This window comes from Ischnura elegans, chromosome 12 (genome assembly GCF_921293095.1).
Source record: "Ischnura elegans chromosome 12, ioIscEleg1.1, whole genome shotgun sequence".
NCBI classification, from domain to species: Eukaryota; Metazoa; Arthropoda; class Insecta; order Odonata; family Coenagrionidae; genus Ischnura; species Ischnura elegans.
In genome coordinates, this window is record NC_060257.1 from 68,785,060 (window position 1) to 68,799,660 (window position 14,601).

The 14,601-nt window shown below is 38.4% G+C and overlaps 1 protein-coding gene across 4 annotated transcripts in view; it reads left to right on the forward strand.

Moving 5' to 3' along the window:
* Nucleotides 1–11,489, forward strand: part of LOC124169727 — a 562,768-nt gene extending 551,279 nt beyond the window's left edge. For all 4 annotated transcript variants that reach the window (XM_046548416.1, XM_046548417.1, XM_046548415.1 and 1 more), the window contains 4 exons: nt 1,484–1,913; nt 4,755–5,316; nt 8,121–8,296; nt 9,606–11,489. In XM_046548416.1, the coding sequence (XP_046404372.1) occupies nt 1,484–1,913; nt 4,755–5,316; nt 8,121–8,296; nt 9,606–9,857 (1,420 nt within the window). In that variant the 3' untranslated portion in view covers nt 9,858–11,489. The remainder of the gene's footprint in view (nt 1–1,483; nt 1,914–4,754; nt 5,317–8,120; nt 8,297–9,605) is intronic.
* The last annotated feature ends 3,112 nt before the right edge of the window (nt 11,490–14,601 follow it).

Genomic DNA, 14,601 nt, shown 5'->3' on the forward strand with positions numbered 1-14,601 from the left:
AAATTAGTCACTTCAGAAATTACTTGCATCCCATTGCCTCAGTGAGTGAAAACCACTATGAGCAAGGTCTTGTGATTCAGGTGGATGGATTTGGGTGGTGGATCAAATTTGATTTCCTCGATAACCTGAACCTTCAAATGGGCTGTATGCAGCAGCAGTGGCGCAGCGAGGGGGGGGGGGGGTTTTGGGGGATAAACCCCCACCCCCCCAGAGCTCAGAAATTTTTAAAATTTTAATCTATTTTACTTAATTGGATTAATATTACTTACAAAATAGTGTAAATATTAATAAAATATCCCTCCGAAAGCTGTAAAACTCACCATTTTGAACCCTTTATCTTGAAAATTTTCTAAAGGAGTGCCCCCGCACCTACTGCTTACCCTGGCGGGTATTCCACACCCCCAGACACCCCAGTATTAGTTGTGCCTAAACCCCCCCCCCCCCCCAGCCTTAATTCCTAGCTGCGCCCCTGTTCAGCAGGGCTGTCATCTATGATGAAAATTTATTGGTTTCACTCATTCACTATTCTAAAAACACATTACAGACTGATGCTCTAATATGGTGCACTTTAGTTGTGGAGCAGCCAACTTGTGGTGAATACTGCTGCCTTCTCCAGCATTGCAGCATCTCTCTGCCTCCTGCAGATCACTTTATGATCAATCATTTGAATCCCCCTTGATGGACATGTCTGGGAAATCTAGGGCATCTGGTAGCCCCAACTGTAAAATGCCCTTTTCGGAAGACCTTACTTTCCTCATTTGCCGTGATCCTCTAATATCCCTCTGGGGTAGGTTACCCAATCTTCCATAGGGTTGCCTAAGTTATCGGGGTTCATGACATGGAAATGAGGATAGGAATTGGAACAAAGAGGCATGGACACTTTGTGGGGGATATTTGGAGGTGCGATTGCACCGCCCTGGCTCATTAAACATTTTGAATAAAAATTGTACCAGTTGCTATTGTTTTATTGTTTAAACAGGCTAAGTGTTGTTAGCAGGGTACAACGTCATTTGTTAAGAAAATTTGCCATGGACTCCCATCACAGAGAGTGGTTTTTATAGTGATAGATTCAAAAGTAAACTTTGCATTTCCACACAGTATTTATTAAAATAATCTACTGGTTTTGACCTATATAGGCAATTATCAAGACAATAAATACCGTAAATGTCTGAATATAGTCTACCCTTTTTTTCCAAAAATGCCCGTGATAAAATTTAAGGGGGGGAACTATATTCAAACCCATTTTTTTAATTTTTTCCCAAAACTCAAGCCTCAAAATTAGGGGGGGGGACTATATTCAGAGGAATACGGTAGTGTGTGGAATATAACAAAGTTTATTCTTGAATCTAGCACGACACCATTTCACAAAATGAACTTGCAAATCATTGATTTCATCTAAAACACTGGTTTACATTAATTGCCTTAGCTGTTATCGTAGAAAGGGTTGAGTAATAATTGCCTTAATCTTTGCCTCTCTTTGCAGTCACGAGTCTGCAGTGTACTTGGATCCGAAGTCGAATCAATGGTCTCATAACAGTCGCCTTGTAGTGACCACTGCCACTGCCACATCGCCGACTGGCACAACCCAGTCAGTGCAATCGACCCAAACATGCCCCCCCATCGTGTCGAGGAGTGGGGAGATGCCAAAGGGCGGACAGGCGGTGATCGTCTCCCACCCGCAACCACAGTGTTCGACCGAGGAAGGGCAACCTGATCCCGTGAGGCCTGCCTCGCAACCCCCGCCTCTTCCTCCGCAGCGCGTGACCCCCTCCATGGGGAGCATGTCAATGACACCGCCACCTCACTGGTTTTACGACAGCAGAGTCTTGAGCCAGTCAACATTGGAGAGATTGGATCCGGCTGCCTCAACTTCATCTCCTCGTGCACCCCAAAGAGTACCACATGAGAATGGAGTAAGCAACACTTTTAACCAGCGATTGATTGACCAAGGCAGAATTAGATTGTGTAATTATAATGTGTCCCTTCAAATTAGCTACTTTTGTCCGTATGAATAATTCAGGGTATATATGTAGTAATAACTTTATTGCTTCTTATGATAAATATAAAAGTGTAATATTTGATAACAATCAATTGTAAAAAGTTGACCACCATATGCATTGTCACCCTCAATGCGTTTTAATGGGTGCACAGAACTTGCCACTTGTAATTCTGACGTTAGATTGTTCGAAATTTCAGGGGGATATAAGCTATTATTAGGGCTTTTAACATAAATGTATTCTCGAGCTGATATAATCAATCAAATTTATTACTTTAAATGATATTCCTCCGGAATGCAGATACATAGTAAGAATAATTGCATGTTGTGTACATTTATGAAAACTATTTCAAATTTTCCATGAGAGGTAGAATGATTCAAGCTTCAACAGACCAACTTGGGCCTCCTCCTTGTAGTCCCCTTGCTCGTAGGGAAGAAAGTGACACCATTTTGATTCAGCAATGAATGTGCTAAATTATGCACTAGAGAAGGGAGAGGTGCCCAGTCAGCAGTGGTGTGTGAGAGTTGGAATTTGAAGGAAAATTGAGGTCGCATACGGGATTTGGGAAAAAAACAAAATGCACTAGCTATGTGATTTAGTGGTAAACTTTTAAAATCAAATGCCATTTATCTATGGCGAGCATAAAAAGAAGACCAATACTAGTTTCCTGGTTTGGTATGCAATAAGCAGTACAAATAAGTATGTTAATGTTGCCTAACGTTCTAGGATACATCAACTGTATACATATTGCTTCATTACAAATTATTGTATTTTTGTCCTAGATTTTCCCCATCGTTTCAGACAAATACCAATCATGTTTAAATTTTTTGAGTGTTTTTATAAAAATGTCATAAAGTGTTATAAGTTAAAACTTTCGCGGGTGCTTGTCATTATGAATAAAAACTTTTGGGCTATGTCGCCGCGTCAATTCTTGGGTGGCCCCAACGTTTCCCGACCGATGCTGGTCACTTTCTCAAGTGATTCTGCAGAGTTGGGAATTTAAATTCTTTTATATAGGTATCTGTGTTAGGTAGTGGGGGGAGAGGAGCGGGAGGTTGGAGGAGTGTGTTGTTCATTGTCTTTTTTTCTCACTACGGGTTGCCAAGTACGGCTAATTTTAATGCCGGTGTGCCTGTTGAAATTGTTCTTTTCTTTTTTGGATATTTCAATGGCTTCTCTGACGAGTCTCTGTTTAAAACTAAAACGTTGGGGCCACCCAAGAATTGACGCGACAACGTAGCCCAAAATTTTTTATTCATAAAGAGATGAAGTAGCTTTAATAAATCCTTTCAAATCAGTGGATTTGAGAAATGAGACCAAATCCATAGATGTTAGATTCATCCAGTTACAATAATGGAATTCAAATATCATGGGCATCCTGAACTTCATAGAGATTCTTTTCCTCTAGCACATTCTAAAGCTGTTTGAAAGTTTCAGTCTTCAATAGTTGGGGTACATTTGAGCATGGAAATGTGAGTTTGTCAAGTGTTACAAATTATGTACTTATAAGTTTAATATTCCAGTCAGATGGAGAGGAATATGTACATATTGAGTGGCAAGGTGTAATATCTAAGAGTAACCCTGTTGATGATATGGCAGCATTTAAATTATTTCCAGATAATTCGAGGTTTGATAGAATTTGTGATTTACTAAAATATTGTATTATGTACATATTATTTCTCAGTTTCCCCTGAATTTACAAGCCCCGCAGATGACAAATATGCAGGTCAAAATGCAGGAAAATAAATAAATACTTTTATTGATGAGAAAGGAAGTGGTGGAAGTGAAGGCATTGGGGGAAGTAGAAGCAGCGACAAAGGGAGTAGAGATCGCATGAGTCACGGCCAAGTGCTTGCCTGAGTTGATAGTTTGCTGGTGTATGTGGAAAAGCTCTTAATAAGTCCTGGAAGCAATAAAAAATAACGGACTATTTTTATAAATAATACTGCATATATAGTTTGATTTTGGTGAATTATGAACATAATGAGAAATGTAAGTGAAAGTTTGAATTATACGACTTTTCCAATTATTCAAACTGCCTCTCCCCATCATTAGTCTGGACAATTGGGAGTTCACTGTATGTGATATCTTCTGTATATATAAAAGAGGATATCTATTTGTCTGTCCGCTATGCATTTCCATACAACTGCATTGATTGCACCCAAAGCTAGTACATAGGTGCATCTCATGCTCCCAAACACTGTAGTGCTCCTTTCGGTTACATATGACATCTCCTTTGCATTGCTTTTCATTACCATTTTCTATGTCACGTCATACATTTTCTGTAGTTGGACAACCTGCCTGGTAGGCACACCTCTTGACATACTCAAAGGGAAAACATTACTTAAAGGAATTGACACTTATTAATCCTATTGGTCCAATCCTCCTTGCTGGAGTATGCGTAAACAAAATTTTTGGTCTAAGACGCATATAGCGATCAATGTTGTGGAGTGGGATATAAGCTAATTCCTTGCGTAGTATACGGAATTCATTCTTTCCATTGTTTGCTGTTCAGCGCACCTAAAAATCCTGCTATATGACCATGAACTCCAAGTTCCAAGTTTCCCACTTCTCTGGGTACTATCCTTCCTGAGCAATGTCGGGTAGCCTGCTAGTATATAATATTTGAATCTATGATGCATTTCATTCATTGATCTATTTTGCTTTTTGTGACATGTCACATCTACTTTTCACGATCCTTGTATAAATATAAACTATAAACATTACTATGCACTCATCATAGGACTTCTCTTGCAGGTCACAGTGTGGTCTGGCATGGGATGTGATCCTGCTGGCCGACGAAGGCCCCTCAGCCAACCCTCCTGCTACGGACCGTGTAACAGGCATCACAATGTTCAGGTTGTGCATGCACAGTCTCCCGTGCAATTCCAGCAGCCACAACAGCAGCAACAGCATTACCACCCCAACATGCAGGGAGTGCACAACATGCAGCCTGGCAACCACCAGCAGCAAATGCAATACCCTCACCACCACATCGTCATGTCGATACCGCAACATCCGCAAGACTCTTCTGGAGACCCAAACCAGCAAAATCTTCAGCAGAACCACCAACAGAATCATCAACAGAACCACCAGCAGAACCACCAACAGAATCATCAACAGAACCACCAGCAGAACCACCAACAAAACCATCAGCAAAACCATCAGCAAAACCACCAACAGAACCATCAGCAAAGCCATCAACAGAACCATCAGCAAAACCATCAGCAGAACCACCAGTTAAATCATCAGCAACAAGTGCACTTGCCGGAAATTCCAGAGTTTTGCCACACAGGCAATCAATATGCTTCCAGTGGAGGTAGGTGCTAAATCTCTCCACTCCATATATTCCAGCTTTATTCTCCACTCTTTTATATTTCTTCCCTTGAGGTATGATTGCCATGCATCCTAACCTTTACAGATAAGTCCCCAAGGAGCTAAACTACCTATTTTATTTTATCCTTGATTTTGATTAAGTTTGGAAAATTGAGAGACACATATTTTTCCCTTTTTCAATCGGTCGCCAGCTTTTCAAGATTTTCAGGATAAACATTTTAACGGCCTTTTCCTGATAAGTTGATGACATCACCAACTCTAGATGAGCATGTCACCACTTTTCTGCTGCTCTTTGGCCTTCTTCATGTCCATTTCATTTCTCATTACTCTCTACACTATGCCCTAACAGCTCTCCAGTTGGCCATTTTCAGCATATGCACTAAGTTGGAGTGCTGACTGGAATGGGGTTAACAGCAACTGCAGCCCTGTTGCCATTTATTGGGAAATTTCCTGTTTTCTGGATATATTGTAATGGTACAACATGAAACACATGTCTTTTAAACTGTTCACCGCCGCTTCGGTCATAATGACCGAAACATGTATGTACATACTTAGTCTTCACGCCATTTCGGTCATTATGTCCGAAGAATGAGCCTTTCCTTTGCTGTTTCTTTTGGCTGCTCATAGCACGTTGTTGGTCAAAGCTACTTCGGTGCCACTTATATGGCTTGACCAACCGAATGCATACGAAAACTCAAATGGAAAGGATCCATTAGGTATAAAAACTAAATAAAAAAGAAAAACACGCTGGTGCAATGGGTGAATTCGTCTTAAAGTCCGCTGCAGGGAATTGTTTAATTTGGCGACCTATATAATACAGTTTTAACGGTTCGCACAACTACAGTAATACCTATTTACTGCATTCTGACTGTTCCAAATAATGCACAAAATGCCCAGTCAGCACAGCTGAGCAGGGGCGCAGCTAGGAATTAAGGGTGGGAGGGGTTTACGTGCAACTAATACCGGGGTGTGTGGGTGTATAGTATACACACTAGGATAAGTGGTAGGTGCGAGATTAATAAATTGTGGAATTTTAAAGATATATGGTTCCAAATAGTGAGTTTTACGGCTTTCTGAGCGATATTTTATTCATCCTTACACTATTCTATTAGTAATATCAATACAATTAGGTAAAATGGATTAAACTTTTAAAAAATTCTCTGAGCTCTGAGGGGGGTTTTAACCCCCAAAGCCCCCCCCCCCTCAGTGCACCACTGCAGCTGAGAATCTGCAAGACCCTCGGTGCATAATATGTTAAGCCTCTCAGATCCATCTCCCGATTCTCAGCTCTTTTCTATAACTACTTGGGGCTAAGATTTCCATACAGCTTCACTCTCACAGTCCTCTCCCCAATTTCAGTTCTTAAGAGGCTATCTGTAAACTATTGCAAGTATACTATGCAGAATACAATAAAATATGTACTCTAATGCAAAGCCGAAGTACTCTGTTGAGGAAGAATATGGCTTTGAAGCTGAAGTTCTAGAGTATTTGGAGCAAATTCCAGGGATCTAGTTTTGAATCCCAGCCAAGGCAAATGATATTTCTTGGATGGAATTTTAGCACTACTGAGTGACTCCATTAAGGAGGACTCGACCGACTTGTCAGCAGCTTTCCTTTGAATAGAACAGAAATTATACTTACCATCTACAGTCATGCCATTCCGGTCAAAATTTAAATCCAAGAAGTTCTTTTATGGAGGGAGAATTATAGAACAGTACAGAGGAGCTTTATTTATCTGATATTCAATTAACCATTTGTTGTTCAATTCATGAACTCCCAAAAAATTCACCCCCAACACTCCCTTCCTCTCTTTTTCCTACCCACCTTTATTCTCCTTTTCTTTCAATTCCCTACCGGTAAACATTTAGTTTTTTCAATGAACTGGGTGTTAAAGGTTAAGAGAAAGCATGGCAGAGAAAGCAAAGTAAAAATCAAAGATGTAAAATTTTCCCTGTGAATTTTAGTGCAAAAATTTTCCTTAGGCTTTGTACTGATTGAACTCATTTTTCCCCATTAGTGTAAGTTCTCTTTACTGCATCAGGAGTGTGAATGATGACAGTACACATAGGCAGATTTAGGGGGGGGGGGGCACATGCCTCCCCCAGACACTTAAAAAATAGACCAGGATTTTTAATAAAGTTGTCATTAAGTTTGTTTTATTTTGTGTACTAAGGAGCCTAAATCATTTAATTTAATATAAATAACTTTCACATCAAAATGAAGAAAAAATTTTCCACAGTAATGGCTGTAATTTGTTTTTAATCTCAAATATAGAAGACCTGTAGGTCCCGTGTCCCCCCCCCAGAAAAAATCCTGGATCCACCCCTGACAGTACAGTTAGGTCATGCACTGAATATGAATAAGGAGTGGTTTTTCAAAGTGTGGGCAGTACACATTACAAAAAATCACCTGATTTAAAGCCTGTGAAATGATTTTTTAATGCAAAAATTGCTAAGTAAATGATAATGAATGATTTTTATTCAAAAAACAATTTTTTATTCATCTTCAGGATATGTTGTCACTGCTCTCTTTCAATTACATTTCCATTCAGATTTTCCACTCCATTGGGCTGGTAATCAAAGTTCTACATTCCTAATTATGTGTTGCATTGTACTATTTATAATTCCACCCTCCAATATACATTTTAATCCATGTTGGCTGTTTCATGCTATAGTTTTGAAGATTTACCCCTTGAACAACCACAACAATTAAATAACATATGTATTGGAGTTGTTTTATTGGTTTGATTGAATGCAACTTATCTTGCATTTTCTTCCATGTTTACAGTGCTGGATGAGGTCAGTGGTGGAAGAGAGTATGATGTTGTAGCAGGAGAAGGAGTTGGAGATGGTACTAATGGAGCTGTGACAGCAGCATTGAAAACAAGAAGTCTGCCAGCATGGGTGAGATCAAGATCTCGTCCCCTATCCACTGAAGATGACCTTGCAGAGCTTTATGCCAAGGTAAAATTCAACCATTTTTAATAATTAAAATAAATCCTAGATTTGTGTAATTTGAATATTTGATTTTAATATTACCATATAAATTAACGTATACTGTATATTCAAAAATTCATATTAGAGACAGGGCTAAATTGCAAGTTAAAAATATTGATCATTTAAACACACAATCATCTTTTTTAAGAACCCCTTCAAATGAAAGTGGAAATTAACACATTGATGAAAAATTGAATTAAATTTAAAACAAGACCCTTGTTTCATGTCACATTATTTCAATCATCAACATACTCCATATAACAAAGGCATAGTAGATAATCTGGTTGTTGGTCAATATAACATCTGGTTTCTTTGTGACAGAATGCACTCAGTGAAACAACCTGATAGCCTATGAAACTCTTGGGTTTTTTTATTTTAACCAATTGGTGAGGGGAAGTGTGAAACAGAGAAGGGAAGGAGGGTCCTGACATGGAGGGCTAGGGCAAGATGACTTCGGTTTGTGCGATAAGACACACTATGGCTATGGAGTAGGAGGAGAAGAGGTGTAGTAATGTCTAGAGCTTTCCTTGCAAACAATATGAATGAAGAACTCTCACAATGGGGTAGATACTCCATGCCCCCTTCCCAGAGGTGACTGGTGGTAATATATCCAGGGTATGCAATAGAGATGATATATGATGAAAAAGTTCAAATGATGACTGCTAAATGGCGCTGAATGCATTGATGGACTAGGATCCTGAGTGCAGGTAGTGTAAATGGCAGCAACACTACCTGTGAGTTACTCACCAAATATGCGCGTGCGCACTCCCATCGTGTTGAGTCTGCTCCCAGCACCCATTTGAACATGGCAAGCCCCCCTGCTTACCTCGTCCCACCCGAGCACACCTAGAAGCAATTGTGTAAACCGAATATGTGTCTGGCGTGATGCCATGGGAACGCACATTTGTAAAGCGGTGAATTTGCCTAGAAAACAGCTGTAGCATTTGGAGAATCATATCCTATCTATATGTTCACAGAATGTTTATCTTTCTTGTTGTAAAGGGCTTTGCTTGTCGCTTAAAGTGGCTCTGCCTACTACCGAGACTGATAAAAAAAATCAGTGTTAGCTGATCAAAGTATCCATTAGGACAACTTGATAAACTGAGAGGATATGAAACTTTTTCATCATTCTCATGGGTAATGGGAGCTATAAGCTAAAAGAGAAAAAAACTTTTGATGTGTCAACATGAAAAAAATACATGAACGTGCACCATACATTCAACTAGTGCAAAACTGCCTCTCCAATTTTTATAATTCTTTCATGTTTCTCTTTCAGGTTAATTTAAGCAAAAAAAGAAAGAATCGCATGAGAAGTGACGAGGCTGCAATCATAGCACTGAGTAAATCTAGAAGCCAGTTTCTTCCAATTCCACCTTGTCATTCTCATCATGCAAATGCACCTCCAGCATCAGCTATAGCAGTCCCGTTACCATCTTCATCGACAATCACCCACCGATGTCATCGGGACACAGATTCTTTAGTTGACCATGAGGCTGTGATTGTGTACGATGAACGCACAGCACTTTAACTGACATTTCCAACAAAGTGCCGAAGGGGGAGTTTTCATGTAATGAAGATATCAGCACAATAACAGAGAAAAGTTTTGGTGCAACAATAGTATACAAAAGACGAGTGACTCATCATCAAATTTATAAAGGTAGTGTCTCCACACGATATGACTAGGAATTGTTTTATGGCATACAAAAATGTTTCATCATATCATATTGAAAATCAGTAAAATCAGTGAGTATGAATCTTTTAAAATTGGTGACAGGAGATATTTCAATTTGGAGAAATGCCTTTTGATAAAAGTTTCACAAATTAATTTCTTAATTGATATATATATATATTGAAGCTATTCATTAAATTTATATTTGATGTACTAGGCTTTGCCATGATGTGAATTGGTAGAGAAAATTGCATTGTGACAGAAGTTTCCCTAATGTTGTTCAAATAAATCAACAAGTGTATCTAATGAGAATGTGTAAACCACTTACTTTTTTCCTTTAACTGCAGGAATGGTATCTATAACCCCACAAAAAGGGATATCTTTTTACAGCTGTATTCAGTGGAACCAGTCACTTTTGTTCCATTATTGCTGACAATAGAGAGGTGCATCTAGGAAAGGGTCTGTTGCAATGGTCAAAAATAAGTTATGCTCTGCAGAACTAATAGGTGAATACTGGCCAATATGAAGGCCAATGCCTTGACAACAGACGTTCACATGAAAAATGGTGAACAGCTCTTCATCTTTGTGTGGTTAAGGATTGTACCAGACCAAAACTAAAAATGGATTGATATTGATATTAGCATATTGTACCACCTTTAAAATGTCTCTCTTCCAGACTATTTTGCTGCTTGAATGTAAAGTAAAATGCTTAATGACATTTTTCAGAGAAGGTAAATGGATATTTATGTTGTGTTGATATTATGAGTGAATACATAAGCATTTAAGTCTCAGTTTTCAGTTTATGAGAGGGATTCATACGTTTTCAGGAGGACTTTTTAATACAACATGATTGTATAAAGGAACCACTGGCATATGTGATTGAATATAGGGTCACATTTGATGTCAGATGGAAAATAAGAAGTTGAAGCAAATTTAGTGCCATGAAAATATCCTTCTACATCATCTCACTTATTAAACACTAATGGCATTTTAATATTTGAATATCATTAAGTCAAACATATTATAAAACTGAATTCCTCTCAATAAAGTGAAGGGCATGTACTTTATACTGAAAGTTTGTTCACATGATATGATTAAAATCATGTGAAAAAATAATTTCACTGTACTTGTATTACTTCTAGTCATTACATTCATATTACGACATTTTTAAGGAAACATAAACATTTTTACATTGCAATTGTCCCAATGAGTTTTTTCTGGGATTGTGTGAATGATGTCTTTCTTGATAAAGCTTTTTGTAAACAGTGAATTTTGTGATAGAAAAATTGTTAAACTTGAGAATGGCTTGTTAAAATAGTGACTTCTGAATAGTGAAGCAGTCTGAATGTTGCAATTTTGTTATTCAAATTGACTGTGATGAACACTGCACAACAGAGATTTTGGAAGTCGGAATTTGGTGTTTCAATTAATATAAGTTGTATTGCCCTGTGATAGAAGTTGGTATATAAAATTAAAAATTTTCTAAATGAACCAAGTTTTGATTCTTTAATTGTGTATCATATTGTTGTTTTCACGTGATGTAATATATATATCCCTATCAGATATAATATAATATATATATGTCCCAGTCAGGCCGCATTTTTACCCTCTGATTTCTGGCTTTTTTCCATCTACCACAGCACCGTTGTCCTCGTCCTTTTTCCATTATGTGTTCCTATCCCTTTCTTTCCTTACCTCTGAATTTATATGTATGTTTGCACTTAAGGTGCCATGTGAATGAATTACGTGCCACGTGCATATCATATTTTCCAAAACATTGTATATATATATATATATATACATACTCCATGTTCCTATCCCTTTCTTTCCTTATGAAATATACCTATGCGGCCTGACTGGGACTCAGTCCCAGTCAGGCCGCATTTTTACCCTCTCATTTCTGACTTTTTCCATCTACCACAGCACCATTGTCCTCGTCCTTTTTCTATTCCATGTTCCTATCCCTTTCTTTCCTTACCTTTGAAATTATATATATGTATGTATCTTCCCTAACTCCTTAACATACTATATAACTGACTTTGCACATGGATACCTTGATGACTGGAATAAAACTGGAAATTAATGATAATTGAGGAAAAAGTCTCATTATTGTGCAACAAGAATTCAGGAGTTCATAATTTCTACTGTTACTAAAAGAACTACATTTATATTGGGTTGCTTGGCTTTATATATCTGTTGAACATATTTATTATTTATCTAACTGATTACTTGACCTGCTGGTCAGACTTTTTAAAAAATGACACCAAATGCATAGGCATTATAGAAATCTATGCATAGACAATTTCACAACACTAACACACAATATGAAGATGCATAATTTACTTGCAGATATTTTAATTCTTCACGCATCGTCTCAGTCAATAAAATATTTTAGTAGAATGCCTGCAGCAGAGAGCGGATGATGTTCTAAGCTTTAGGTAAATCCTATACAACACAGGAGAGCTATCCTATGGAGCCACTATAAAAAGTAAAACCATTGCCATAAGCTTACTATCTACAGAAAATCATAGGATTTCCCTTCTTCATAGGGATGTCTTCCCTTTCTGTAGAAACATTAAATTATGGTTTCAGTGGTAGTGGCCCAAGCCCCATGACAGCATTGGGATTTCTTTATCTTTTCCCTGGAGGCGTCTTTGGGCTCTCTTCACAGTGGCTCCTCCTATCCTAATTCCTTCCTCTGTCCTTCCCCTCCTGCGGTGTAAGGGTGAAAAGTAGGGATGGACGGATCCAGGATTTTTTTCGGATCCAGATTCAGATCGGATCCTTGATTTTCGGAGCTGAATCTTTCGGATCGGATATTTTCAGATCCAAATGCATTTTCAAATTCCTGACGCTGAGATTCCCCCGATGATTGTTCAATCTCTTGGGAAGAGTCACAATATGTGCCAGTCGTATTTTGCCTTTTTTATTTTCCAAGGCTGAAATTCTGCTACGTAACCTCTGCGAGAGCTTTAAAACAAAACGGTTCATGAGTAGGACAAGAATCGCATGCGACGGCACATTCGAAGAGAGAATCGGAACTCTTTCCACCCTTATGGGGCGTTGCTTTCACTGAAGCTATTATTTAAAATTTCGGATCCAGATCCGATGTCTTCCTCGATAATGGATCCGAGGTATCCGATCCAACCATCCCCAGTGAAAAGTTTCAGACTTACAGACCCAGCCCTCGGGTTCTAACCTTGCGAGCCCGCCATTGTCATAAGCTTAAGTCCCTTACATTCAATCATCAGAGAGTTACCTTTGCAAGAGTTCATTTTGCAATGAATAAAACATTAACTTTGTACTTTCCACGCTTGACCTCGACCAGTTTTGATACCTGTATGTCATTTTCAAGAGATAAAGTAGAAGCATAGGCAGATTTAGGGGGAGGGCACGTACTCCCTCCAGACACTTAAAAAATAGATAAGATTTTTGATTTGGTCATCATAATGTTGGTTTTTTTGTATTACGACAGGGCCTCAATCATTTAAGCTTTGAGCCAAGTCAAGAAGACACATTTGTCGGTTATTGGCCATTCGCTAGTCAGCACTTGAAAAAAAAGCATTGTCAAAGTGGGAAAGGGGATCGAAAACTGTCCCCATTATAAATGCAACTTATTAATATTTTCATATTACATTAAAGAGAATTTTTCGTACATTTCTTTTTGTATTTTGTATAAAGTCAAATAAGACAAGACCGTTAGCCTGTCAAACACTTGTCCCCCCCATCCACAAACAAATCTAGGATCCTCCCTTGACCACAAGCCTTCTGTCAGTGTAGATATTGGATGGAAAATATTATGAAGGTGGAGGAAGTAGGATATAGGAATGGGTGATTATGCATTTGAGGATACAGTGGGACTAACATCATGTTTTGAGAAGAAGTAATAGGGCAGACGAAGGAACTGGCACCAACTAAAGTGATGTGAGATTAAAAGGAACCACTTCATTTAACATATTATTAACATCAATTCTCTACCCATTTGTTAAATGTGAGAGAAAACACAATTAGATATCGGTTTCATGTTGTAACTATACACCTTACTTTTAAGCCTTTCATCAACAACATCTTTTGAATTAAAAAAAACAACCAATTCTTGCCCGATTGTAAAAGGAAATTTAGGCATTTTCCAGGAGATAGTCTAGCCACTTGATTAGATAGGTGGCTGACCTACGGTACTTTGGACCACTTACATTTGGGAGATGAGAAACGCTACCAAATAAAGCAGCACCATATCAAGGCGAATGGTGGGGAAACAAACACATCGTGACCTAGCAGTAAGACAAATGTGACGAACCAGGGAGCAAAGAAGGGTAGTACCAGCAGGGATGAGCATGCAGCAATAAAATACGCCAAGGAATAGAGAAGACTCTTATAAGGTGGGACAGCGCATTGTGCTAATAACGAGGAAGTCCATGAAGGTAAGTCAAAGTTTGACTATACAGTTTCCTTTGTCCATATTCAAGCCAAAAGCTTGACAGTGAAAAGTTACTGAAAGAAGAAGTGAAATTAGATTCAATCTTGTTAACGATTTAAAAACATAAGAATGTGCTCGCATCAGTCTGAAACACATATGATCATAGTTTATTTAGAATATTCATTT